This window comes from Bubalus bubalis, chromosome 3 (genome assembly GCF_019923935.1).
Source record: "Bubalus bubalis isolate 160015118507 breed Murrah chromosome 3, NDDB_SH_1, whole genome shotgun sequence".
NCBI classification, from domain to species: domain Eukaryota; kingdom Metazoa; phylum Chordata; class Mammalia; order Artiodactyla; family Bovidae; genus Bubalus; species Bubalus bubalis.
The window spans coordinates 115,354,936-115,381,526 of NC_059159.1; the positions used below are offsets into that span (position 1 = coordinate 115,354,936).

At 36.2% G+C, this 26,591-nt stretch overlaps 1 protein-coding gene across 1 annotated transcript in view; it reads left to right on the plus strand.

The window, feature by feature from the left end:
• Positions 1 to 26,591, plus strand: part of VPS13A (vacuolar protein sorting 13 homolog A) — a gene marked incomplete in the record, with an annotated part of 267,525 nt that overhangs the window by 111,247 nt on the left and 129,687 nt on the right. The window contains 9 exon segments of the mRNA XM_045165068.1: positions 62 to 216; positions 1,068 to 1,224; positions 5,231 to 5,310; positions 7,306 to 7,371; positions 7,568 to 7,721; positions 8,743 to 8,859; positions 8,939 to 9,042; positions 16,170 to 16,337; positions 17,606 to 17,910. Coding sequence (XP_045021003.1) covers positions 62 to 216; positions 1,068 to 1,224; positions 5,231 to 5,310; positions 7,306 to 7,371; positions 7,568 to 7,721; positions 8,743 to 8,859; positions 8,939 to 9,042; positions 16,170 to 16,337; positions 17,606 to 17,910 — 1,306 coding nt within the window.

Consider the following 26,591-nt stretch of genomic DNA (forward strand, 5'->3'; position numbering starts at 1 on the left):
AATTTTATTATTAAATCAGTCCTGTAGATTATTGACTTAAAAAATGTTCTGCGATATTTAGATTCAGATGAGGAGTTTTTTGATGCACCATGTAGTCCGTTGGAAGAGCCTCTTCAATCTCCATCTAGAATTAAAAGTCCTCAACAGAAAAATCTTCAGAAACCAGATTGTTTTAAAAATATGATTGAGTATAAAATAAGATTTGAAGTGCCAGAGGTATGCCTTATATGTACCGTAGTAAAATTAATATGGCTTATTTAAATTTTGGTCATTTCTGCTATTCAGATTATTTATATAGCCTTATTACTAATAGACATTGTTGTAATTCTATTTAAGCACAATCCAGATGTTACTTTGTGATTCCCCTTTTCCCTTTGAAGATTAATTTCCTTAATAATTAAAGATTTGGCCACCCTCACCTCCTGAGAGGGACCACACTCTGTCTGTGGAAAGTTTAAATAAATCCTCTTTCACATATATATGGAATTTAGAAAGATAGTAACAATAACCCTGTGTATGAGACCGCAAAAGAGACACTGATGTATAAGAACAGTCTTATGGACTCTGTTGGAGAGGGAGAGAGTGGGAAGATTTGGGAGAATGGCATTGAAACATGTGTAATATCATGTATGAAATGAGTTGCCAGTCCAGGTTCAATGCACGATGCTGGATGCTTGGGGCTGGTGCACTGGAACGACCCAGAGGGATGGTGTGGGGAGGGAGGAGGGAGGAGGGTTCAGGATGGGGAGCACATGTATACCTGTGGCGGATTCATTTTGATGTTTGGCAAAACTAATACAGTGTTTCAGGTTTAAAAATAAAATAAAAAAAATCCTCTTTCACTTAAAAAAAATAATTAAGAGTTTACATGTATTATTACTATTCAGTATATATTTATTGAAAATAATTTGCCTAGTGCATGTATTTTATATGTATAAGATCTCTCCTAAATTTAAATCTATATCATTTATATCATGTATACCTCATATATTCATATATGGCCACCATCTGCATAAATATTTTTGTGTGTGTGTTAGATAGTTGTTTCTTTTTTCTTTCTTTTCTAGGTTTTGATTCAGTTCTGTCACCTTGTTGGAGACTGTGAACTACCTGTGGTAGAAATTAATGTCTTAGGATTGGGCACAGATATTGAGCTTAGAACATTTGATTTGAAAGCAAATGCCTTTTTGAAAGAGGTCTGCTTAAAATGTCCAGATTATTTTGGTAAGTATCTCTGTTTTTAAAAATAATTCAGTTCAGTTCAGTCGCTTAGTTGGTGTCCGACTCCTTGCGACCCCATGGACTGCAGCATGCCATGCCTCCCTGTCCATCGCCAACTCTTGAAATTTACTCAAATCCATGTCCATTGAGTCGGTGATGCCATCCAACCATCTTATCCTTTGTCGACCCCTTCTCCTGCCTTTAGTCTTTCCCAGCATCAGGGTCTTTTCAAATGAGTCAGTTCTTCGCATCAGGTGGCCAAAGTATTGGAGTTTCAGCTTCAACATCAGTCCTTCCAATGAGTTTTCAGGACTGATTTTCTTTAGGATGGACTGGTTGGATCTCATTGCAGTCGAAGGGATTCTCAAGAGTCTTCTCTAACACCACATTTCAAAAGCATCAATTCTTCAGCGCTCAGCTTTCCAACTCTCACATCCATACATGACTCCTGGAAAAACCATAGCTTTGACTAGACGGACTTTGTTGGCAAAGTAACAGACTTTTGTTGTCTCTGCTTTTTAATGTGCTATCTAGGTTGGTCATAACTTTCCTTCCAAGGAGTAAGCGTCTTTTAATTTCATGGCTGCAGTCACCATCTGCAGTGATTTTGGAGCCCCCAAAAATAAAGTCTGTCACTGTTTGCACTGTTTCCCCATCTGTTTGCCATGAAGTGATGGGACCAGATGCCGTGATCTTAGATTTCTGAATGTTGAGCTTTAAGCCAACTTTTTCACTCTCCTCTTTCATTTTCATTAAGAAGCTCTTGTTCTTCACTTTCTGCCATAAGGGTGGTGTCATCTGCGTATCTGAGATTAATTAAAAAAACTAATTTTAATATTTGATTAGCTTCTAGATATAAATTCTCTAGACATTTAGTCAGTACATTTGATATTATCAAAGACATATTATGAGTTAGTCTTCAACTTTCATAGTATACTTTGATCTAAGGAGTAGGCTAGAGGGATTTGAAGATAACTTTTTTCATTAAGAAAAATGGTGAAATTTAAATCTACTTAATGAATACTAAAATACTGAAATAGTTTTCTATTGATATTACAACATTTTACCACAAATTTATTAAATTTTTATAACTGAGATGTGAGACTGACAAGTCTCAACAGGCAAAAGTCAAGCTATCAACAGGACTTCTGTTTTGGAGGCTGTAGGGGAAGATCTGTTTTCTTCTTCATTCAGGTGTTGGCAGGACATCAGTTTTATCCGATTTGAGTCCATTTTCTTACTGCTTATAAGGTGTAGATTGGGCTTAGCTCCTACAGGCCTCTCTGAATCGTTGGAAATAATTTTTTGTATCCCAGAACCATCATGAGGTGTTAGGTCCTTCTTACGTTGTAATCTCGCTAACCTTTTCTTCCACTCTAAAAACTAAGGTAATTAAGATTGGGTGCATCTGGATAATCAGAGATCATTTCCCCTTAAATCCTGACCTTAATCACCTCTGTAATGTTACATTTATCATATAAGATAACATAGTCTCAGATTTGGGGGAATTAGAGCATGGACATTTCATTTAATTCCAAGTGTTTTTAACTCTTCCTTCAAGATTTCTTTTTTGAGTCATGTGTTATTTAGAAATGTGTTATTTATTTTCCAAATATCTTGGAATTTTCCAACTAGTTTTCTGTTACTGATTTCTGTTTTCATTCTTCTGTGGTCTGAAGGCAGACATTGTATGATTTCTATTTTTAAAAGTTGCTAAGCTGTGTTCTGTGGCTCAGAATGTGGTTGATCTTGGTGAATATTCCATGTGAGCTTAAGAAGAATGAATATTATGCTCTTGTTGGATGAAGTAGTCTCTAGACATCCATTACCTCCAGTTATTTGATGGTGTTACCGAGCTGAATTGTGTCCTTACTATATAATATGTATTTTTTTCATTTCTGATAGAAGAGTATGAAGGGTTCTAATAAGGTAGTGGGTTCATCTGTTTCTCTTTGCATTATGATCATTTTTTCCTTTCTATTGTTCAATAAGTACACCTTAAGGATTGTTGTATTCTCATGGAAAATCGACTGCTTTATCATTATTTAATGCCTTTCTTTATCCCTTACAACTTTTGCTTGCCTTGAAGTCTGCTCTGTCTGAAAATTAACATAGCTATCCTTGCTTTCTTCCTTTTAGTGTTAGCATAATATAGTTTTCAACATCTGTTTACTTTCAAACTATATGTACTTTTGTATTTAAAGTGGGTTTTTAGCAGACAGTATATACTTGAGTCTTTTTTTTTTATTATTATTCATGTTGGAAATTGGTGTCTTTTTTAATTTTTAAAGTTAAAAAAATTTTTTTGGAGGGGGAGGTGGGCATGGCCTTGTGGCTTTTAGGATGTTAGTTCCCTGACCAGGGATCAAACCCGGGCCCTGGCAGTGAAAGTGTTGAGTCCTAACCACTGGACTGCCAGGAAATTCCCTTTTGATTGTTGTTGTTTTTTTTAATGTTTATAAGTTATTTAATTTTTAAATGGGAGCTATCCTGTGAAATCTTTCGAACTCATTTAGGAGTCCCCCCACCCCACTACCACCCTGTGGTGAACTGAGATACTAAAATAAGGGAGTTAAAAACTTAAGCTGAACTCTGTGGGAATAAGAAAGGTGAGGAATATGCTTATATACGTATCAAGGATTTAAGAGTGTCATCTTCTCTGGGAGCTCATTCTCAGACAAAAGATGTCTGTTAACTGTTATAACGAAACTTCCCCTTTTCTGTGAGCCCTGGATTAAATGGGATCTCTGTATGTTGGGAAGCAGATTAAGTATTGTAGCCTGAAAACTTAGTTATTGGAAATGATTTACACATTTTTAGTTCCATATGCTACACTTGTTCTGTGGCCCTTCAGAACTTGCATCTGGTGAATTGTGTTATGATTATCTCTTCCTGAAAAAATTATCATACATGCAAGAAACAGAATTCTGCCTTATTATGCTTTTTACATCAAGAAAGTTTGCTCTGACAGTTGAAAAGAAAAATGAGCCAACTTGATAGTGCTTTGCAGTAATCCAGAAGTATTACAGAAGTTGTTAATATTTGTTTTTTTATAATTGTTTGTTTCCCTAAGAGCAAAGGGTAAGATAACCCTTGCATACTTAATACAGGATATACAACTAACAGTTCCCCTATTTGTGTAATACATTTGCTTATGTTTTCTTAGAAAGAGTAGGAAGAAGCGAATACAATATATCTTACACAAAGTAAATAATCAGTAAATAGTTGTTCAGTGAATGAATGAATGTGTGAAAAAGTGGGGACTTTTTTAAGGATTGAAATGTGATTAGCATCTGCAGTAGAAGGCTAGCTTAAGTACTAATGAACTTAAATCTGGAGGGTTCTGTGGAAATACACTGTATTTCTTCCCTCATGAGTAGTATGCCTGGTTTGTACTCCTATCTTCCAGTATCTTGTTATTGATTTAAAAGGCATAAGTAATTTGCTAATGATGGTTATAAAGACTTGACACAAAATACTCTTCTTCAGCAGTTTCCTTGATTATTTTCTTAGATTTTAAGCAGAAGCTACAATATAATTTGTAAAGACTGATAATATGGTACTCAAGTTTATTTTAATCTAAACTAATACACAGAACAGCTTATTTCTCATCAACTATCTGATGTTTTTTGTATACAGTCGTTTTTAGAGATTCTGACTTATTTCTGTGATTCAGGACCAGAATCGCTTCATGTCCTTTCATTGTTCCTCATAAACATTGTTTTCTCTATCTGATTGCTACTTTTTCTTACTTAACTTCCTATCTAAGTTTAGAAAGGTAAGATAATCTTTTGTAGTGTGGCATAAGAAAAGGGAATCATGAGATGAAATTATATTTGTAGATTTTAAAATAAAGGAAGAAAGACCACCTGATTTGAGTAATACAGAGATCAGAGTTCAGAACTAATACAGGAAATACTTCTTTTCCAATTCTATAATTGTTAATATTTCCTGTATTTATTTCCTATTACATTTTCTATGAAAGAATAATTTGAGAAATTATTTTTAGATGAAAACAAGAAACCAGTTTATTTGATTACAACACTGGATAACACAATGGAAGATCTCTTAACACTGGAATATGTGAAGGTAAGTAGTTTGATTTATATACTTGCTATGGTAAGCAAGTGGTGCTAGTGGTAAAGAACCTGCCTGCCAGTGCAGGAGACTTAAGAGATGTTGGTTCGATCCCTGAGTCAGGAAGATGGCCTGGAGGAGGGCGTGGCAACCCCCTCCAGTGTTCTTGCCTGGAGAATCCCGTGGACAGAGGAGCCTGGCGGGCTACCGTCCATGGGATGGCACAGAGTCGGACGCGACTGAAGCAACTTACCTCACATGCAAGCATGGTAAGGATACTGTTGAGATATTTAAATCAAGTTTTATAAGTTCAGAAATATTCAGTTTAATCACCATCCCGATGTGATCACTGTAACTCCTAAAACTTTAAGATGTTTTATTTTGTCATCCTCTATTAGATAACTTGTGGTTTATAAACACTTAATATATGAGGACAATAAGCAGCCCACTTTCTAAGTAGAAATGACCTGCAGTTTGACTGTTAACCCCCCTTAGGGAATCTACAGACTTTTTAATCTTGATGAAATTTGTTGTGGTATACTATAAAAGATGAAGCTTTCACTTGATTTCCCACGATAGTCTAAAGTTACCTAATTTTTCTGCTGTCAGTGGCTCCATTCCTTTTCTGTTGACTTGTGATAACCAAGTCATCATTTATTAAATATTTATGTGTACTGTCATCTACATATGATTTCGCCTGTGTTTTCATTGACCTGTTTTTATATAAGTGCCACATTATTTTAATAATTATAGTACTTTATAGTAAGAATAATGTTCAGTAAGCATTATATAACTTTAAAGGCCATTTTTTACTATTATTGTTGCAGTTTTTAGTGTTTATATTGTTTATGAATTAAACAACTTTTATCAATATAAAAATGTTTCAGATCTAAATATAACACAGAATATTTGATACCTGGTGGATCATTCTGTCAAAATTTTAACATTCAGGAAGATTTGGGAAGGACCTTACAGAGTTGTGGATGATTAAATGATTGTCCTCTACGTGTGATAATATCTAAATTTCCACTCTTTTTTTTGGTGGGAATTTTTTTCTATTTTTAAATTTACTTTTTAGTTGGAAGAAAATTGCTTTACAATGTTGTAATGGTTTCTGTCATACAACACCACAAACCAGCCATAATTATACATTTATCACCTCCCTCTTGAGCCTGCCTCCCCTCCCCCCATCCTACCCCTCTCAGTCCTCACAGAATGCCTGGCTGGGCTCCGTGTGATATATAGCAACTTCACACCAGCTGTCTGTTTTGCACAGGGTAGTGTATATATGTCTATGCTACTTTCTCCATTTGTCCCACTCTTTCCTTCCCCGACTGTCTGCAAGTCCATTCTCTATATCTGCATGTCCATTCCTTCCCTGAAGATAGATTCATCAATATCATTTTTCTAGAGTCCATATATATGCATTAATATATGATATTTGTTTTTTTTCTTTCTGACTTCACTCTGTATAACAGGCTCTAGGTTCATCCACCTCACTAGAACTGACTCAAATTCGTTCTTTTTTTTTATGACGAATATTTCATTATATGGGCTTTCCTGGTGGCTCAGAGGTTAAAGCATCTGCCTGGAATTCAGGAGACCTGGGTTCGATCCCTGGGTTGGGAAGATCCCCTGGAGAAGGAAATGGCACCCCACTCCAGTACTCTTGCCTGGAGAATCCCATGGAGGGAGGAGCCTGGTAGGCTACAGTCCATGGGGTCGCCAAGAGTCAGACACGACTGAGCAACTTCACTTCACTTCACTCTTCACCATATCTTCTTTATCTAAATTTCTACTCTTGGTGATAAGATAGTATATAGCATTTATTGAATACTTGTTCTATACTTACCAAGTTTCTTTTGTTCTGGTGAAGCAGTTGTTTAATTATATGTATGTAAATAGCTCAAAAAATTATATAAATGTGTAGTAGGACCATTGTGTAATTGTATGTGCAGTTGTGTTCCCGTGATAATCTAACAGATTTGTATTTCTCACTTTGTGTAGGCTGAAAATAATTTACCTGCAACAATATTGAAGAATGCTTATAACAGTGTTGTGCAACTGATAAAGGTATAAGTGAATAATAATTTATTTTTCAGTTAGATACTGTATTTCTAAGCAAATGTATTATAAAAATTTTAACTGGAACTGTAAGATCCTTGAGGATAAAAATTGACTATTATAAATTGTATCCTTTATACCACAAAGAACATAGAACAGGCAAACAAATATTTGTTGTGTTACTAAAATCAGTTTTGTTCCTTAGGTGAATTTTTCCTCTTTGGATATTCATTTACATACTGAAGCACTTCTGAGTACAATAAATTATTTTAATAATATCCTTCCATATTTGGAGGAAAAACCAGCCCCGGTGCATGTTGTGGAGACTGAAGACAAAGAGGAGGTTGTTAAAAAAATAAGTATGTTTCTTTAAAATTCAACTTCAAATTTTACCAAGTAGATCAATAAATTTTGGTTCTTGGCTTATTAACTTATGATATTGACTTCAGAATTCTATTGCCTAGATTAATATCTGGAAAGATTCATTATGTACCAAGTTAATTTTAAAAAATATTAGTAAAGTGATAATTGCTGAAGAAAGTAGCTTTTATTTATCTAGTCATTCATTTTAGTTGACTCTGTCCATGGGATTCTCCAGGCAAGAATAATAGAGTGGGTTGCCATGCCCTTCTCCAGGGAATCTTCCTGACCCAGGGATCAAATCTGCACCTCTTTTATCTCCTGCATTGGCAGGCGGGTTCTTGACCACTAGTGCCATCTGAAAATTATAAATTTAATATAGTTAGATTTCATGAATTTAAAACCCTAATTCTGGGAAAGATTGAAGCAAGGAGGAGAAGGGGTTGACAGAGGCTGAGGTGATTGGATGGCATCACCAACTGAATGGACATTAGTTTGCACAAACTCCAGCAGATGATGAAAGAAAGGGAAACCTGGCGTGCTGCAGTTCATGGGGTCTCAAAGAGTCAGAAAGGACTGAATGACTGAACAAAAAAATATTATTTTAGATTAGAAACATAGAACTAACAAAATTATAATAATATGAGTGTATATTTTTAAACCAAGTGCTATTTTTAAGCAGTCAAAAGTTATAAGTTGGATAATAAGTATCACCTTGTTATCAGTAAATTGCCAAAGACTGATTTTACAGCTATGACTTAGTTTCAAATGTTATTCTCATCTAGAACTATTTTGTTTTGTCTCTTTGTCTACATTTGTTTGACTTTGGTTTCATTGGATTTGATTTTTTTTTAGAATTCATAACTTAGTAGGTAACATATTATTGCTTGCTTTCAATTTGCAAATCAGATGTTCCTCTAGTATTTGCATTATTGTTGTGATTTCAGTTACTTTATAAGTTAGTAAGATAACTACTAAAAATTTTGTCATATGTTTTACAATATGAGTTTCTTTTTGCAGCTTTAAAATCATCCAAGAATGAAGATACTATTACCTTGCAGATTTTAGCAGAATTATCATGTTTACAGATCTTTATTCAAGATCAGAAACGTAACATTTCCGAAATTAAGATAGAAGGTAACAGGATTTGATAAAAAGTGAATTCAGAACTACTAAATGAAGGAAGAAGAATTTAATGATTCTTTTTTCCCCTTAGGGCTTGATTGTGAAATCATTATGAGGCCATCAGTGACTGAAACAAATGCAAAGCTAAGGAATATAATTGTCCTGGATTCTGACATAACAGCTATATACAAAAAGGTATGAACTTGTTTCTGTTAATTAACATTATTAAATATAGTTGTCCTTTAAGATTAGTCATCAGTTCAGTTCAGTTGCTCAGTCATGTCTGACTCTTTGCGACCCCATGAACCGCAGCACACCAGGCCTCCTTGTCCATCACCGACTCCCAGAGTCCTCCCAAACCCATGTCCATTGAGTCAGTGATGCGATCCAGCCATCTCATCCTCTGTCGTCTCCTTCTCCTCCTGCCCTCAATCTTTCCCAGCATCAGGGTCTTTTCAAATGAGTCAGCTCTTCGCATCAGATGGCCAAAGTGTTGGAGTTTCAGCTTCAACATCAGTCCTTCCAATGAACACCCAGGACTGATCTCCTTTAGGATGGACTGGTTGGATCTCCTTGCAGCCCAAGGGACTCTCAAGAGTCTTCTCCAACACCACAGTTCAAAAGCATCAATTCTTTGGCGCTCAGCTTTCTTTCTAGTCCAACTCTCACACCCATACATGACCACGGGAAAAATCATAGCCTTGACTAGATGGAACTTTGTTGACAAAGATAATATCTCTGCTTTTGAATATGCTATCTAGGTTGGTCATAACTTTCCTTCCAAGGAGTAAGCGTCTTTTAATTTCATGGCTGCAGTCACCATCTGCAGTGATTTTGGAGCACCCCAAAATAAAGTCTGACACTGTTTCCACTGTTTCCCATCTATTTGCCATGAAGTGATGGGACCGGATGCAGTGATCTTCGTTCTCTGAATGTTGAGCTTTAAGCCAACTTTTTCACTTTCCTCTTTCACCTTCATCAAGAGGCTCTTTAGTTCTTCTTCACTTTCTGCCATAAAGGTGGTGTCATCTGCATATTTGAGGTTATTGATATTTCTCCGGGCAATTGAGATTCCAGCTTGTGCTTCCTCCAGCCCAGCGTTTCTCATGATGTACTCTGCATATAAGTTAAATAAGCAGGGTGACAGTATACAGCCTTGACGTACTCCTTTTCCTATTTGGAACCAGTCTGTTGTTCCATGTCCAGTTCTGACTGTTGCTTCCTGACCTGCATATAGGTTTCTCAAGAGGCAGGTCAGGTGGTCTGGTATTCCCATCTCTTTCAGAATTTTCCACAGTTTATTGTGATCCACACAGTCAAAGGCTTCGGCATAGTCAATAAAGCAGAAATAGATGTTTTTCTGGAACTCTCTTGCTTTTTCAATGATCCAAAAGACCTGTACTTTTTTCCCTCTATAATTTTATTTGTATGCATATTTATGGTTAAAAATCCAATTTTAAAAAAGCTACAAAATGAATTTTCTCACTTGTATCTTCTTGTCCTACCCCCATGTTCCTTTCCTTTTTTGTTAACTTTGATTCCAGTGTATATTGTTATTTATTCATAGTTCTATTGATATTTGGTTTCTGTTCTTTTGTTTTATGAGCATTGCTTCTGTAACTAGTCTTATACATGTCTCCTGGTATATTCTTGGACATATCTCATGTAAGCATTTCCAGAGAATCATGTACTCCCAGGAGCAGTGGAAGAGAGATCTGGTATTTTATTTCCATCCCAATGCTCGAAATTGTTGTGTTAAGTTTTTTGAAGATCTGGAGTATATAATATGGTGTTTTCAGTTTGTATTTTTCTTACCAGTAATGAAGTTGCATATTTTTCACATATTTATAGACTATTTATGCTTGCTTTTCTATGAAATGTCTGTTAAACCCAGGTGCCAGCAAACTTTTTCTGTAAATAGCCAGATTGTAAGTCTTTTAGGCTTTGTGGGCCGTGCAGTTTTTGTTAAAACTATTCAGCTCTGCTATTGTAATGTGTAAGTAGCCATAGGTAATGTGTAAATGAATGATTTGATTGTGTTCCAATAAAATTTTATTTTATGGATAATAAAATGAAAATTTCCTATAACTTGCATGTGTCACAAAATATTACTATTATTTAGATTATTTTTAACTACTTACAGATACGAAAATCATTCTTACCTAATCCTGCTGTTGATAGTTTGCTGATGCCTGATTTGATTTACCAATTTTGGGTGAAGGAATGTTAATTTTTTCCTCATTGATTTGTAAGAAATCATTTAATATGTTCTGTATTATTCCTTGCTTAGTTTATTTTTGTTTCGAATAGTTACTCCCAGTTTGGTTATGATGTCTTTTGAGAAACAAAAGTTGTTAATTTTAATGAAGTTGAATTTTATCCTTCTTTTTTGGTTTGAGAGTGTTATGTTTTCTAAATCAATCGGTTCTGTGAATTCATAAAGGTATTCCCCTATGTCACCTTCTAAAAGTTATATGATTTTGCCTTTCACTTACATCTTTCATCCTACTTGAAACTGATTTTGTTTTAATATGATTGAGGCTGGAATCCAGTTTCACTTTTTTGAACATTGGCTTCTTTTTTCCTAGCATCATTTATTTAAATAGATATCCTTTTCTTACTGTGTACAGTTACTGTTCAGTTGCTAAGTCATGTTCGATTCTGTGTGACCCCATGGACTGCAGCATGCCAAGCTTCCCTGCCTAGAGTTTGCTCATACTTGTGTCCCTTTAGTTGATGATACTATTCAAGCATCTCATCCTCTGTCATCCCTTCCCCTCCACCTTCAGTCCCAGCATCGGTGTCTTTTCCAATGAGTTGGCTCTTTGCTTCACGTGGCCAGAGTATTGGAGCATCAGTCCTTCCGATAAATATTCAGGCTTGATTTCCTTTAGGATTGACTGGTTTGATCTCCTTGCTGTCCAAGGGACTCTCAATAATCTTCTCCAGGCTTGATTTCCTTTAGGATTGACTGGTTTGATCTCCTTGCTGTCCAAGGGACTCTCAGTAATCTTCTCCAGCACAGTTCAAGAGCATTAATTCTTCTGTGCTCAGCCTTGTTTATGGTCCAATTCTCACATCCATACGTGACCACTGGAAAAACCATGGCTTTGACTGTACAGACCTTTGTCAGCAGAGTGATGTCTCCACTTTTTAATACTCTGTCTAGGTTGGTCATTGCTTTTCTTCCAAGGAGCAAGCGTCTTTTCATTTCATGGCGGCAGTCATCATCTGCATTGATTTTGGAGCCCAAGAAAATAAAATTGATAAGTTAAATTTCATTCAGTGAGATTCAGGGAGATTGTTTTGTTTTGTTTGTTTTTCAGGGATTGGGGAAGACAAGAATACTTCATAGATTGTGTTGAGTATCTTCAAAGGATGCAGTTTCTTGCTATCTTTGTAATGTTAAAAACCATCATTTCATTAAGGGTTGCAAAATGGTAATACTCTGATTCAGAATATTCAAAAAAATTTCTTCTTTATTAAATGGGAGTCTTGACCAGTCTTTATGCTGACATCCCCAAAATTTTGGCTACTCATAAGTTTATTCCCCAGTAGATTTCTTAGTCAGGGCTCATAGTTGTAAGAATGATACTCCACGAACATTTGTATGTTGCATTACATTTATATTTGCAGAGTACTCTGACTGGATTTTGATTCTTTAGCTTGCATTTTCTTTTCTAGATGATTTTAAGCATGTTATTCTATATTTTCTGGCCTAGTGTAAATGTTCAGTCAAACTGCTGGTGCTGAGCCTGTTGACAGTTTCACTTTCTTTCTCTTAGAAGGACTTGGTAATTTTGCCTAAATATTCAGAGCTGATTGGAAGCTTTGTGTAGGTAGGACTTTGGACAGGTGAACATCATGGCAGATTGTAGGCAGTAATGCAGTGATTTTATAGCCTCAAAACTTGAGTATCTATAGAGTTTTTGTTTGTTTGTTTTCTTTTTCTCTCAGGCCAGTCATTTTCCTTTTAGAAAAGTATTGTAAGTATAGGCCTGACAGTGTAAGTTCAGGGAGCCAGTTGGATGAAGAATGAGGGACCTTATGTTTCAAAATACAGGTTTTTACTTAAAATACCCATCTTTTAGTATGATCTTTTTATTTACCCTTTATCTATGCCTGTTGTCTCCTAGGCCACAATCTCTGCACTAAACACTGTTTTATGAAAATTTCTTCTCTTCTGTTGGACTCAAGGGGGGTAGTCACAAGTCACTCATGTGACTTATGGAAGTTATTCTGCTTTTCATTGATTAATTTAATAGTATTAGGGATATTATTGTCTACCTTCTGATAATATTTTACTGCTTATGTAGTATATCCTAGCAACACTCTACTGTCAGTTGCTACTTTTGTTGCCGTTCACAGTATTATTATAATATGTTTTACTTTTGTGTATGCTGAAAGTTCTCAATGTATATGTACTGATTTAGGTTTAGTTTTCTTTTAGAGAAATTAATTTTTTACAAGACATATACCATCTTACCTTTATTCTAACCATTTCTGGAATTTTTTCATGTAGCTTCAAAATTTTGTTATTTTTATTTCCACTTGAAGAAGTTAATGATTTCTTATAATGCATCTCTGCTAGTTATGATTTATCTCATCTTTTGGCAGGAAGGAGGGATCAGACCTAGGGAAAAAAGCACTTTTATTTCACCTTCATTATCTGAGTGATACTTTTGCTGTGGCTGCTGCTGCTTAGTCACTTCAGTCATGTCCGACTGTGTGACCCCATAGACGACAGCCCACCAGGCTCCCCCATCCCTGGGATTCTCCAGGCAAGAACACTGCAGTGGCTTGCCATTTCCTTCTCCAGTGCATGAAAGTGAAAAGTGAAAGTGAAGTTGCTCAGTCATGTCTGACTCTTAGCGACCCCATGGACTGCAGCCTACCAGGCTCCTCCATCCATGGGATTTTCCAGGCAAGAGTTCTGGAGTGGGGTGCCATTGCCTTCTCCAGATACTTTTACTAGGTGTACATAATTTCTTGTCTTTATCTGACTGCCTTTCTGGATTTGTGTATAGTGTGTCTATATAGATGTAAGTATATTTTCATATTTGTCCTGTTTGAAGTTTTTTGTGCTTTTTGGATCTCTCTCTATATATTTTTTATGTCTTTTCAGGTAGTTCTTTCTACCTCCATCTCCCTCCTTCCTCACCTCCCTTTCCTCCTCCATCTCGTCCCTATTCTTCCTCTTGGGTTCCAAAAATTACTTTTAGATTCTTATTAGAGATCATCTCATGACCTTTAGATCCTCTGTTCTTTTCCCATTCTTTTCCCATTATGTTTCATTTGTATAATTTCTGTTGACCTGTTTTTAAGTTCACTCATTGTGTCCTTGGTTCCATTGAATATAGTGATAAACCCACTGAAAGTGTTCTTCATCTGCTACCCTGTTTTTAAATCTTTAATGTTTACCTTTTTTTTGTTTGTTTTCCATTTCTTGGCTCACATTCTTTAGTCTGTTCATTCATATTTTCCACATTTTCCACTCAAAGCACCTGCCTTATTAATGATAATAATTAAAAATCCATTGGCTGAATGTTTCAACATCTGTGTTATAGGCAAGTCTTTCTGTTAATTGCTTTGTCATTCATTTTTTTTCCCTTCTTTTTGGGGTGTTTTGTAGCTAATGATTGACTGTCAAACGTCATGTATAGGGTAACAGAGATGGTAGTGAACAGTATTTATGTCTGAAAGCGAGTGTGCCTTCTTTTTCTGCTAACGTGTTAGCATGGGGAGTTAAATCACGTTAATGGAGAGCTGAGGGCAACAAGGTTAGTGCCTTTCCCATCGTTTCTTAAGGCTTCTGTTTGAGGCAGTAATCCTGATGGTACTTTGGGCCTTTTCCAGGGTGGAGGCTTCTCCTTTCTTTGAGGATTGTAGCAAGGAAATCTTCCTCTGGTATTCCACTGTGACCCTAGTCACTTAGGAATTTCCAACATAAAGTGCGCAATGAAATGCTTACAACTGAGTGTGAGCTCCTCTGTGTCTGTGACTCCCAGGGATTCTGTGTCTCCCATTATTAGTTCATAGTCAACCTTTACCATTTTATCTCAGTTCTTCTTACCTAATGTTATGGTATATGGCATCTCTTTTCTCCTGCCCCTTATCCTAGGTGAGCTGGTGCTTAAGATTCTGTCTTTCTTGAAAGTACCTTATTTTTTCTTTAGATTTCAGGCCGCTTGGTTGGCTTGTAGCCTCAGATTTCTAATGGTTTTAAGAAAAGTTAAGAGGCTTCCCTGGTGGCTCAGAGGGTAAAGTGTCTGCTTACAATGCGGGAGACCCAGGTTCAGTCCCTAGGTTTGGAAGATCCCCTGGAGAAGGAAATGGCAACCCACTCCAGTATTCTTGTCTGGGAGATTCCATGGATGGAGGAACCTGGTGGGCTACAGTCCCTGGGGTCGCAAAGAGTTGAACACAACTGAGTGACTTCTCTTTCTTTCTTTAAGAAAAGTTAAAAATTTTATAGTTTATCTGTTTTTGTTTTTCTCATTCTTAAGGTTTGCAATGACCTCTCTTCAGCATTCTGTATCCTAGGCAGAAGCAGAATACCTATAGACTTAAGTAGAGTCTCATCTTACACCTCAGCCTTCAGTCAACTATCTCTGATTCCTAAGGTTTTTTTTGTTTCATGGTTGGAATTTGTTTACTTATGGTTCTTCAGCCCTCTGCCCTGCTTCTAGCATTTAGAAGGGTCAAGAAAACCATAAAGTAGTTAAAAATTAAGTTAGTGAGTACTCTGTTTATCTTTCAAAATATTTCTGTCATTCCACATCTGCTAATATCTCCAACCATTTTTAATTTATTGCGGAGCTTGAGACGTCATACTGCTATAGGTAATTCTTATTTGGCAGTTGAGATGACTCAACAAACTAATAAGGAGCAGAAGTTTTGTGATAGGAGAAGACTCCTTTGAAGGATCTGGAAAATCTATTCACATACCTCAGATCAAGAAAATAGATTATCAGTTTTGACAGTGAATGAAAAATACATTTATATGGCAGTTCTCAGTACAAAAGTATACTCACTAAATGAAAAGGTGTAGTCTGATTTTTTTTTTTTTTCCTGTTTTTCCCACTAAAAAAATCTTGTGCCAAACCTACCAAATTGATTGCATCCCAAAAGGGAACCGCCACTTCTGTTTTGAATAATCTTGTGTAGATTCTAGTAAGGATGTTAGAATTGTTGTCTTATTTATACTTGGCTTGACTGTTTTGAAGATTTTCCAAATATGTGTGTATGTTTTGTTTTTATTTTTGCCCTGAAGACATTCTATCCAAAGTGGATTTTGACGATTGAAATTTTCTCTCTTTAAGGCTGTTTATATTACCGGAAAAGAAGTTTTCAGCTTCAAAATGGTTTCTTATATGGGTGCAACTGCTGGTTCTGCATACACAGATATGAATGTAGTTGATATGCAAGTTAATTTAACTGTTGGTTGCATTGAAGTAGTTCTTGTCAAAAAATTTCTGTATTCTATATTGGTAAGTATGTTAATTGATTTTTTTATTTATTTTTGCCTACTAGTTGGAAAGTGTTTGCTGTTTCTCAAGCATAGATAAGGAATTCCTTGCTTGATTATTTCCCCCTGCTTTTTAAAAATATTCTGGGTACCGTTTATCGTGACTGAAATGTATAGTATCGTTTATATACTATCATTTTTCACATGGGAATGTTCTAGTTAATTAAAATATGTATTTTATAGACATTAAATATATGTACATTTTATATATGTTATGTATATTAATTTAATTCTTTCTTTTATGTATAATTCGTTTAAGTATTTTACCTTTCAGCTCTTACTAAAAGTGCTAAATATACAATTGAAGTCCGGTTTGGTTTCAGATAATCATTAGGAAAATTACATTTCCTATTGTATTCTATGAATATTTGGGGCTTTGTGGGATTTAGATTTAATCCCTATGACATTTCCCTAAGGTATATAAACTCTATTTCTGCCTTTCATAGTTTGTTTTTCTTTTGCTGGCAGCCGATATTTTTTCCTGTGACTGTCATGCCTGTCTCTGACTTCACTATTCATTCCTTTAACTAAATTGTGGTATAAACTAGATAATCAGTTAGTTCTGTCAGTCAGTCGTGTCCGACTCTTTGCGACCCTGTGAACCGCAGCATGCCAGGCCTCCCTGTCTATCACCAACTCCCAGAATCCACCAAAACCCATGCCCATCGAGTTGGTGATGCCATCCAGCCATCTCATCCTCTGTCGTCCCCTTCTCCTCCTGCCCTCAATCTTTCCCAGCATCAGGGTCTTTTCAAATGAGTCAGCTTTTGATTCTAAATAAATAATATTGTTGTCTCTGTGGTCTTTTTAACTGAGGTTATCATGCAGTTTTTCTTGACAAACATTTTTATTACTGTTTTACCTTACAAATGTAAATAAGCTCTGTGTGCATTGAGGTTTTATAGGGAAATACAATACGATTGTTTAGCCCTTAGGAAAGTGAGATTAAAAGAGAAACAGATACCAGTGAAACATTGCAGTATCCCCACGCTGCTTTGTTCCAAGGACTAGGTTTTTATTGTTTTACTGTGTTTCTGTATCTGCATCTTTTTGTTTCCCAACTTCTATTGCAGAAGATTAAGGTTTAATGTAGACAGACTTTGAATAAATGTTGCTTAGTTGTACCAAGAGAAAGTTTTTCTTACGGAAGTAAAATCATAAATAGTGATACATTTAATAATTTCTTTCATTAATGGTAGCCTTAAGAATATAATTCTGTTTTCTTTATAGGCTTTTATAGATAATTTTCAAGCAGGTAAACAAGCCTTAGCGGAGGCAACTGTTCAGGCAGCAGGAATGGCTGCTACTGGTGTAAAAGAACTGGCACAGAGGAGTTCTAGAATGGCATTGGATGTTCACATCAAAGCCCCTGTTGTGGTTATCCCACAGTCTCCAGTTTCTGAAAATGTTTTTGTTGCTGATTTTGGACTAATTACAATGAAAAATACATTCCATGTAATAACAAAGAGTCCGACCAACCCCCCACCCATTATTGATTTGATAACGATAAAGCTAAGTGAAATGCGACTATACAGGTAAGCTTTTCACCAGTATATTTATGTAGAATGCAGTCTTTTTCTAATTTTTTTTCTATTAAAGGCTTTGGTATCTTGAGTCTTCTTTTTAGAATTGAATTTAATTTTATTATAACTATACTTAATTTTGTGGGTTTTTTTCCCCTTCCTCAAGTATTTCTTGATAAAATCAATTATTGTCTTCTAGTTTTTAAAAACCTAGAAAACACAGGAAGCTCAGCTCGGTGCTCTATAATGACCTAAAGGGGTGAAATGGGGGAAAGAGGGAGACTCAAGAGAGATGGGGGTATATGTCTACTTATGGCTGATTCACATTGTTGTACACCAGAAAGTAAATGTTGTAAATCAATTATATTCCAATAAAAAAAAACATTTAGTGATTAAATAAATACCTAGGAAAATATTAGATAATTAGACATGCTGTAAAATTTGTTATCTGAGGAAGTATATTTGTATTTATTGGCAGTTCTTCATAAATTAGGAGGTTATGGAAGAAATAGGAGAATTTCTAATATATTCATTCTCTCTGGAAATACAGCATGCCCAAAGTACTCTATCAGCTTTGTGCTGTGGTTCTGATATGCTAGTTAAACACACACGCACACATACATATCCACACAGAGTAGAGTACAGTCTTATATATTCACTCTGCATAGGATTAGTAATTAGCAGAATTAAGTGAATATCCAGATAGTTCCAAAACTTTTACTGTGCTATTTCTAATCACACATTGTAGATTTAATACCCTGTTCCTTTTACAACTGGGAATCATTTCTATTTAAACCTCTCACTTGCTCTTTTCTTTGTGTACTTTTTCTTTAATCTCATTCTATTTATTGTTTTCCTTTTATTTTTGCTGCTTCTCTCTGGCTCCTGGCATGTCTGTGTCCCTCCTGCCACTTTCCATCAATTGAACATTTTAAAAACAGCCTTATTTGAGATGTAATTAGTATATAATAAATTGAGTATTTTTAAAAGTATACAGTTTGATAAGTTTGTGTATACACTTGTGATAATTTGAGTACAGTTATATTCTTCCTTAAATATTTGGTGGAATTCACCAGTGAAGCCACTGGGGCTGGGATTTGCTTGTGGAAGATTTGTAACTACAATTTCCATTTCTTTAGTAAGCTTGGTGCTATATGAATTATTTTATGAATGATCATTAATATTTTTAAGAAACATGTCTTTCATCTACATTGTAGAGTTTTATGAAATAAAGTTAATAATATTATTTTATTCATTAATACCTATATTGATACTATCTCCCTTATTCTTGATATTTATAATTTATACTTTTATTAATCATTCTGGCTAGAGGTTTATCAGTTTTATTGCTTTTTTTTTCCCTGTGGGATAAATGGTATCCATTATTGTTTCCCTTCCAGTTTTATTGATATCTAGCACTATTTAAGTTTAAGGTATACAACATAATGATTTGACTTACATACATCATGAAATGATTACAACATAAGTTTAGTAAATATCCATCATCTTATATAGAGACAAAATTAAAGGAATAGAAAATATTTTTTCTTGTGATGAGAGTGCTTAGGATTTACTCTCTTAACAATTTCCCTATGTAGCATACAACAGTGTTAATTTATCATGTTGTACATTATGTCTGTAGTACTTATGTATTTTACAACTGGTAGTTTGTGCCTTCTGACTACCTTCATCCAGATTGCCCTCCTCCTATCCCTTGCTTCTGGTAACACAGATCTTAACTCCTTTTTTTATGAGTTTGTTTTGAAGTATAACTGACCTACAGAACTATGTTAGTTTCTGTTACACAACATAGTGATTCAGTATTTCTGTACATTTCAAAAAGATAGCCATGTTACATCTCTAGCTAACATCTGTGACCATACAAAGATATTACGTAATTATTGACTATATTCTCCACACTATACCCATGACTCATTTATTTTGTAACTGAAAGTTTGTACCTCCTAATCTCCACTTATTTCTTTCCTCCCCCATCTCTCCTCTCTAGCAAGCACTTGTTTGTTCTCTATATCAGTGACTCTTTTTTGTTATTTTGTTCATTTCTTTTGTTCTTTAAATTCTATATATAAGTGAAATCATGCGGTATTTATCTTTCTCTGTCTGATTTAATATCCTCTTGGACACCATGTTGTCACAAATGACAAGATTTCATTCTTTTTATAATGGTTGAGTAATATTTCGTTGTGTGCATGTGTGTGTATACACACACACACACACACACACCCCCACCCCCCACATCTCTATCCATTTACCTACTGATGAACATTTAGATTGTTCACATTTTAAATACTCAGGAGTGGAATTGCTGAGCAGGGCTAGTTCCTGACAAAGCTGGCTGCAGTGTTTGGGGTGTTCCAGAGTTGGGAGGGTCAAGGTCAGTTATTTGGATGGTTGAAGAGCTCAAGGGTTCCAGAGCTGGTGTTGGGCCACTGGTGGCAGAGCTGGTTCCTGGGCCAGCTAGGAGCTCAGGGGATCCTATAGGAGTTGGCCTGCTGTGGGTAGGTGGAGCTGTGCCCACATTCAGCCAGCTGCTTGATGTGGGATGTCCCAGGACTGGTACCTACTAACTGGTGAGTTAGGCCAGGTCCCAGTGTTATGAGCTAGAGAGAAGATTCCAAAATGGTGCTTCCTAGAGCATTGTCCTTGTGTTTGAATAAGGGCCCAAAAATGGCTTCTGTCAGTGTCTCTGTCCCCAGTGTGAGTCTCAGAAGATTCCTGCTTCTCTGGGAGGCTCGCTAATAGCAAGTTGATCTTACCCAGGCTCCTTTTAAAGAGGGATGGTATGGGGAGGGAGGTGGGAGAGGGGTTCAGGATTGGGAACACGTGTACACCTGTGGCGGATTCATGTTGATGTACGGCAAAACCAATACAATATTGTAAAGTTAAAAAAAAAATAAAAAATAAGTAAATAAATTACTGCTTCTTCCCTTGATCTTAGATCACGTGAGAGTTTGTGTCCTTTAAGAGTAGAGTCTGTTTGCAACTACTCTCTGACTCTCCCAAAAGTATGCCCCACTGGTCTTCAAAGTCTCATTCTGGGGACTTTAGATTGGGCAGCCTGATGAGGAGGATTGTACCCCTAGTTCCCTGGGGAGAACTTCTGCAGTTATAATGATCCTTCTTCCATTTGTGGCCTACCTGGGGGTATGGTTCTTTACTGTACTGTGTCTACCTTCCTTCTACCTGTCTTGATCCTTTTTATATGTTTAGTTTTGAAGAGATTTTCTGCTAGTCTTCAGGTCATTCTCCTTGAGAGCTGCTCTGTAAATAGTTGTAAGTTTGGTGTGCCACTAAGAGGAGGTGATCTTCCAATCTTTCTATTCTCCGTTGGCCATTCCCTGGTTATCCATTCTTCAACATTCAGTTTTATTGCTTTTAAAGCACCAGCTTTTGGATTTCTCTCTTCTGTTTTCTCTTTTATTGATACCTGCTTTGATATTTATTATTCCTTCTGCTTCCTTTGATTTTAATTTTTCTCTTGTTCTAATTTTCTCTAGGTGGTGATTCAGATGACTGATTTGAACATTTCTTTTCTGTATTCATTTAGTGCTGAAATTTTGGGGTTCTTCTCTGTAGCCCTGTCCTCTATGTCATTTTACCATATGATCTCTACCTGCTTTGGTTTCCCTGGATTCTCAGCTGTTTTCTTAAATCATGGACTTTTATTGGTTATTTCTTGGCTTATCCACCCCCTTGCTTTTTCATGACCTTTAAATTATCTCAAAACAATTGAAGTTGGGGTAGTCATGGGATTCATCTCATTTTTTTTCTTGTTCCTCAGTAATCACTGCCCATTGCCTGATGTCCTGTGTCTTGAAAATCATTTGTTAATATATTTTGTATGTGTGTCTTTGTTGCAGGGGGAGAGAGAGGAATTCTTTCAGGCAGGAGGGTAAATTTAGTTCATGTTATTTTATCTTAAATGGAAGGATAAATTTCCATCAGTTGAATATTTGGGTATTTATTAAGCATGTGATATATCCCAGGCACCGTGCTAGGAACATGAAGTATCATAGTGAGCAGTTTTTACAAGGGGTGAATAGATTGTGTGTGCATACTAAGTTACTTCAGTTGTATCTGGCTCTTTGTGACCCTGTGGACTGTAGCCCGCCAAGCTCCTCTGTCCATGAAATTTTTCAGGCAAGAAAACTGGTGTGGGTTACCATTTCCTCCTCCAGGGGATCTTCCCAACCCAGGGATTGAGCCCACATCTCCTGAGTCTGCTGCTTTGGCAGGTAGATTCTTTACCACTGAGCCACATGGGAAGCCCCATTTTGAGTGCATTATTTTTTCTAAATATTTTAAACTATAATTTTTTAAAAAATCTATTTTCCTGTTGTTAAAAACTTAAGTTGATTCATTTTTATTGTTTTAAATAGCATTATAATGCTGATTGATTTCTTTATCAATACTTACATGATTTTCTGCTCATTTCTTTAGGGTAATATGTTTCCTTCAGATGAATTCCTTGAAATAGAATTTCTTGTTTATAGAGTAAACCATTTTCCCAGAAATAACTTTATTGCAAAGATGTTAATTGTATAAAATTTTAAAAAGATATATATAATACTTCTATAAGGGAAGTTGTAGAATTTAAGGGCCAGTAGGAAATCTTAAATAATCATAGAATATTTTCCTATACCTGGTATTATAAAGGTGTCAGTTTCTTATAAATTAATTTTGTATATTTAATGCACTCAATAAAAAATCACAACAGCAGTTCTTTTAAAGTCTTTCAGAATTATTGTAAAGTTTTTCTGGAAATATAAATAGGGGACAGGATGTTGCAAAGATTTTTTGAAAGAAAGAATTGAGATAGCACATGGAAGAATTGTAACAATCTTAGAAGTACTACTAAAATATTAAATTTCATTAAATACTACTAAAATATATTATAACACTACAATAATTTAGATAGTGAAATAGTATAAAACTCACCAGCTGACTGTGTGGGTGCGTGAGTGTGTATCACCATTATTCATATATAACAGTCAAGCTCATTATTCACACATTCCACATTTGTGAGTGTTTCTGCTTGTTGAAACTTACGTGTAACCCCAAAATCAATATTCATGTCACTTTCACAGTCATTTTTGGGTATGCACAGAGCTAGCTGCAAGACGTTTGAGTCTCCCAAGGCCTGTGTTCCCAGCTGAGGTGTTAAAGAAGGATACCCTGCCATTTTATGTAAGCTCTTCTGCTGTAGACGAGGTTTTTTTTGTGTTTTTTTTTTTGCATTTAGGGTATTTTCCTTGGTAATTTTGCTATTTAAAACGTCCCCAGAACATAATGCCAGTAATAAAAAAACTAAAATGGAGTGAATCATATGTTAATGAATTATCTCAAGAATGGTCTTAAAAAACTAAGGACAAATAACACATAAGTACCAGTTATATGGTAGAGAAAAACTTGATAAATTAAGCACTGAAAACAGAAGGAAAATGATAAGGGAAGAATATCAGTTGGCTTTGACTGTTCAAAATATAAGTTTCTGAATATTAATTACCAAAACCAAATGCTAGCATATAGGATAATTAGCAACATCTTTAATAATCAATGAAAATCATTAGATATTTTAAGACAGTAAGACAAAAGATAATTTGAAAAATTAGTAAAGAACAAGACTAAATTATTCTTTTCAGGAACAATAATAGCTGCTGCTGCTAAGTCACTTCAGTCATGTCCGACTCTGTGGGACCCCATAGACGGCAGCCCACCAGGCTCCTCCATCCCTGGGATTCTCCAGGCAAGAATACTGGAGTGGGTTGCCATTTCCTTCTGGTACCTAGCTAATAGAAATGTTCAACTTCATTAGTAATCAAGGGAATGAAAATTAATACAGTGAAATAGTATTGTTTGCCTATTAAATTTGACAGATCTTAATAATCAGTAATTCTCAATCTGGGTGCAGGGAGATAGATACTCTCATATGTTGTTTATAAATTGATATATTGATTCACTTTCTTGAATTTAGCAAATAATTAAAGAGTACATGTCATATTGTTATCATCTGAGACAGGTACTGACAGTACATCAAAGAATAAGATATAGTCCCTACCCTCATGAATCATTCTATTTGAAACTACAGACAGTGACCAATTAAATATATATTAAAGAGTGGTAGAAGAGTCATTAAAAAGTAATAATGCCATTTGCAGCAACATGGATGGACCTAGAGATTGTCATACTGAGTGAAGAAAGTCAGACAAATAAGAAGAAATATCACATGACATCCCTTAAATGTGGAATCTAAAAATAAAAAATACAAATGGACTTATTTACAAAATAGCAAGAAACTCACAGACTTAGAGAATGAACTTACAGTTGCTGGGGAGAGGGATGGGGAAAGGGATAGCTGGGGAGTTTGGGATTGACACGTATACTCTGTTACGTTTAAAATGGATAACCAGCAAGGATCTACTGTACAGCACATGGAACTCCACTCAGTGTTGGGTGGCAGCCTGGATGGGAGAATGGATACATGTGTATGTATGGCTGGGTTCCTTCTCTGTTCACCTGAAACTGTCACAACATTGTTAATCAGCTGTACACCAATACAAAATAAAAAGTTTAAAATAATAAATATATAAAGTAGTAGTAAAACTCAGGATACTTGTGGTATTACACAGGAAAGGTTCAGTTCAGTTCAGTCGCTCAGTCATGTCCGACTCTTTGCGACCCCATGAACCACAGCACACCAGGCCTCCCTGTCCATCACCAACTCCCAGAGTCCACCCAAACCCATGTCCATTGAGTCGGTGATGCGATCCAACCATCTCATCCTGTGTCGTCCCCTTCTCCTCCTGCCCTCAATCCTTCCCAGCATCAGGGTCTTTTCAAATGAGTCAGCTCTTCACATCAGGTGGCCAAAGTATTGGAGTTTCAGCTTCACCATCAGTCCTTCCAATGAACACCTAGGACTGATCTCCTTTAGGATGGACTGGTTGGATCTCCTTGCAGTCCAAAGGACTCTCAAGAGTCTTCTCCAACACCACAGTTCAAAAGCATCAGTTCTTCTGCGCTCTTCTTTATAGTCCAACTCTCACATCCATACATGACCACTGGAAAAAACCATAGCCTTGACTAGACGGACCTTTGTTGGCAAAGTAGTGTCTCTGCTTTTTAATATGCTGTCTAGGTTGGTCATAACTTTCCTTCCAAGGAGTAAGCATCTTTTAATTTCATGGCTTCAGTCACCATCTGTAGTGATTTTGGAGCCCAGAAAAATAAAGTCAGCCACTGTTTCCCTGTCTATTTGCCATGAAGTGATGGGACCGGATGCCATGATCTTAGTTTTCTGAATGTTGAGCTTTAAGCCAACTTTTTCACTCTCCTCTTTCATTTTCATCAAGAGGCTCTTTAGTTCCTCTTCACTTACTGCCATAAGGGTCGTGTCATCTGCATATCTGAGGTTATTGATATTTCTCCCAGCAATCTTGATTCCAGCTTGTGCTTCCTCCAGCCCAGCATTTCTCCTGATGTACTCTGTATATAAGTTAAATAAGCCGGGTGACAATATACAGCCTTGACGTACTCCTTTTCCTATTTGGCACCAGTGTGTTTTTCCATGTCCAGTTCTAAGTGTTGCTTTCTGACCTGACCTTGAGAAATACAGATTTCTCAAGAGGCAGGTCAGGTGGTCTGGTATTCCCATTTCTTTAATAATTTTCCACACAGTTTGTGGTGATCCACACAGTCAGTGGCTTTGGCATAGTCAATAAAGCAGAAATAGATTATTTTCTGGAACTCTCTTGCTTTTTCGATAATCCAGCAGATGTTGGCAATATGATCTGTGGTTCCTCTGCCTTTTCTAAAATCAGCTTGAACATCTGGAAGTTCATGGTTCACATACTGTTGAAGCCTGGCTTGGAGAAAATTGAGCATTACTTTACTAGCGTGTGAGATGAGTGCAGTTGTGCAGTACTTTGAGCATTCCTTGGCATTGCCTTTCTTTGGGATTGGAATGAAAACTGACCATTTCCAGTCCTGTGGTCACAGCTGAGTTTTCCAAATTTGTTGGCATATTGAATGCAGCACTTTCACAGCATCATCTTTTAGGATTTGAAATAGCTCAACTGGAATTCCATCACCTCCACTAGCTTTGTTCGTAGTGATGCTTCCTAAGGCCCACTTGACTTCACATTCCTGGATGTCTGGCTCTAGGTGAGTGATCATACCATCATGATTATCTGGGTCATGAAGATCTTCTTTGTGTAGTTCTTCTGTATATTCTTGCTACCTTTTCTTAATATCTTCTGCTTCTGTTAGGTCTGTACCATTTCTGTCCTTCATTGAGCCCATCTTTGCATGAAATGTTCCCTTGGTATCTCTAATTTTCTTGAAGAGATCTCTAGTCTTTCCCATTCTATTGTTTTCCTCTATTTCTTTGCACTGATCACTGAGGAAGGCTCTCTTCTCTCTCTCTGCTATTTTTTGGAACTCTGCATTCAAATGCGTGTATCTTTCCTTTTCTCCTTTGCCTTTTGTTTCTCTTCTTTTTGCAGCTATTTGTAAGGCCTCTTCAGACAGCTATTTTGACTTTTTGCATTTCTTTTTCTTGGGGATGGTCTTGATCCCTGCCTCCTGTACAGTATCACAAACCTCTGTCCATAGTTCTTCAGGCACTCTATCAGGTCTAATCCCTTGAATCTATTTGTCACTTCCACTGTATA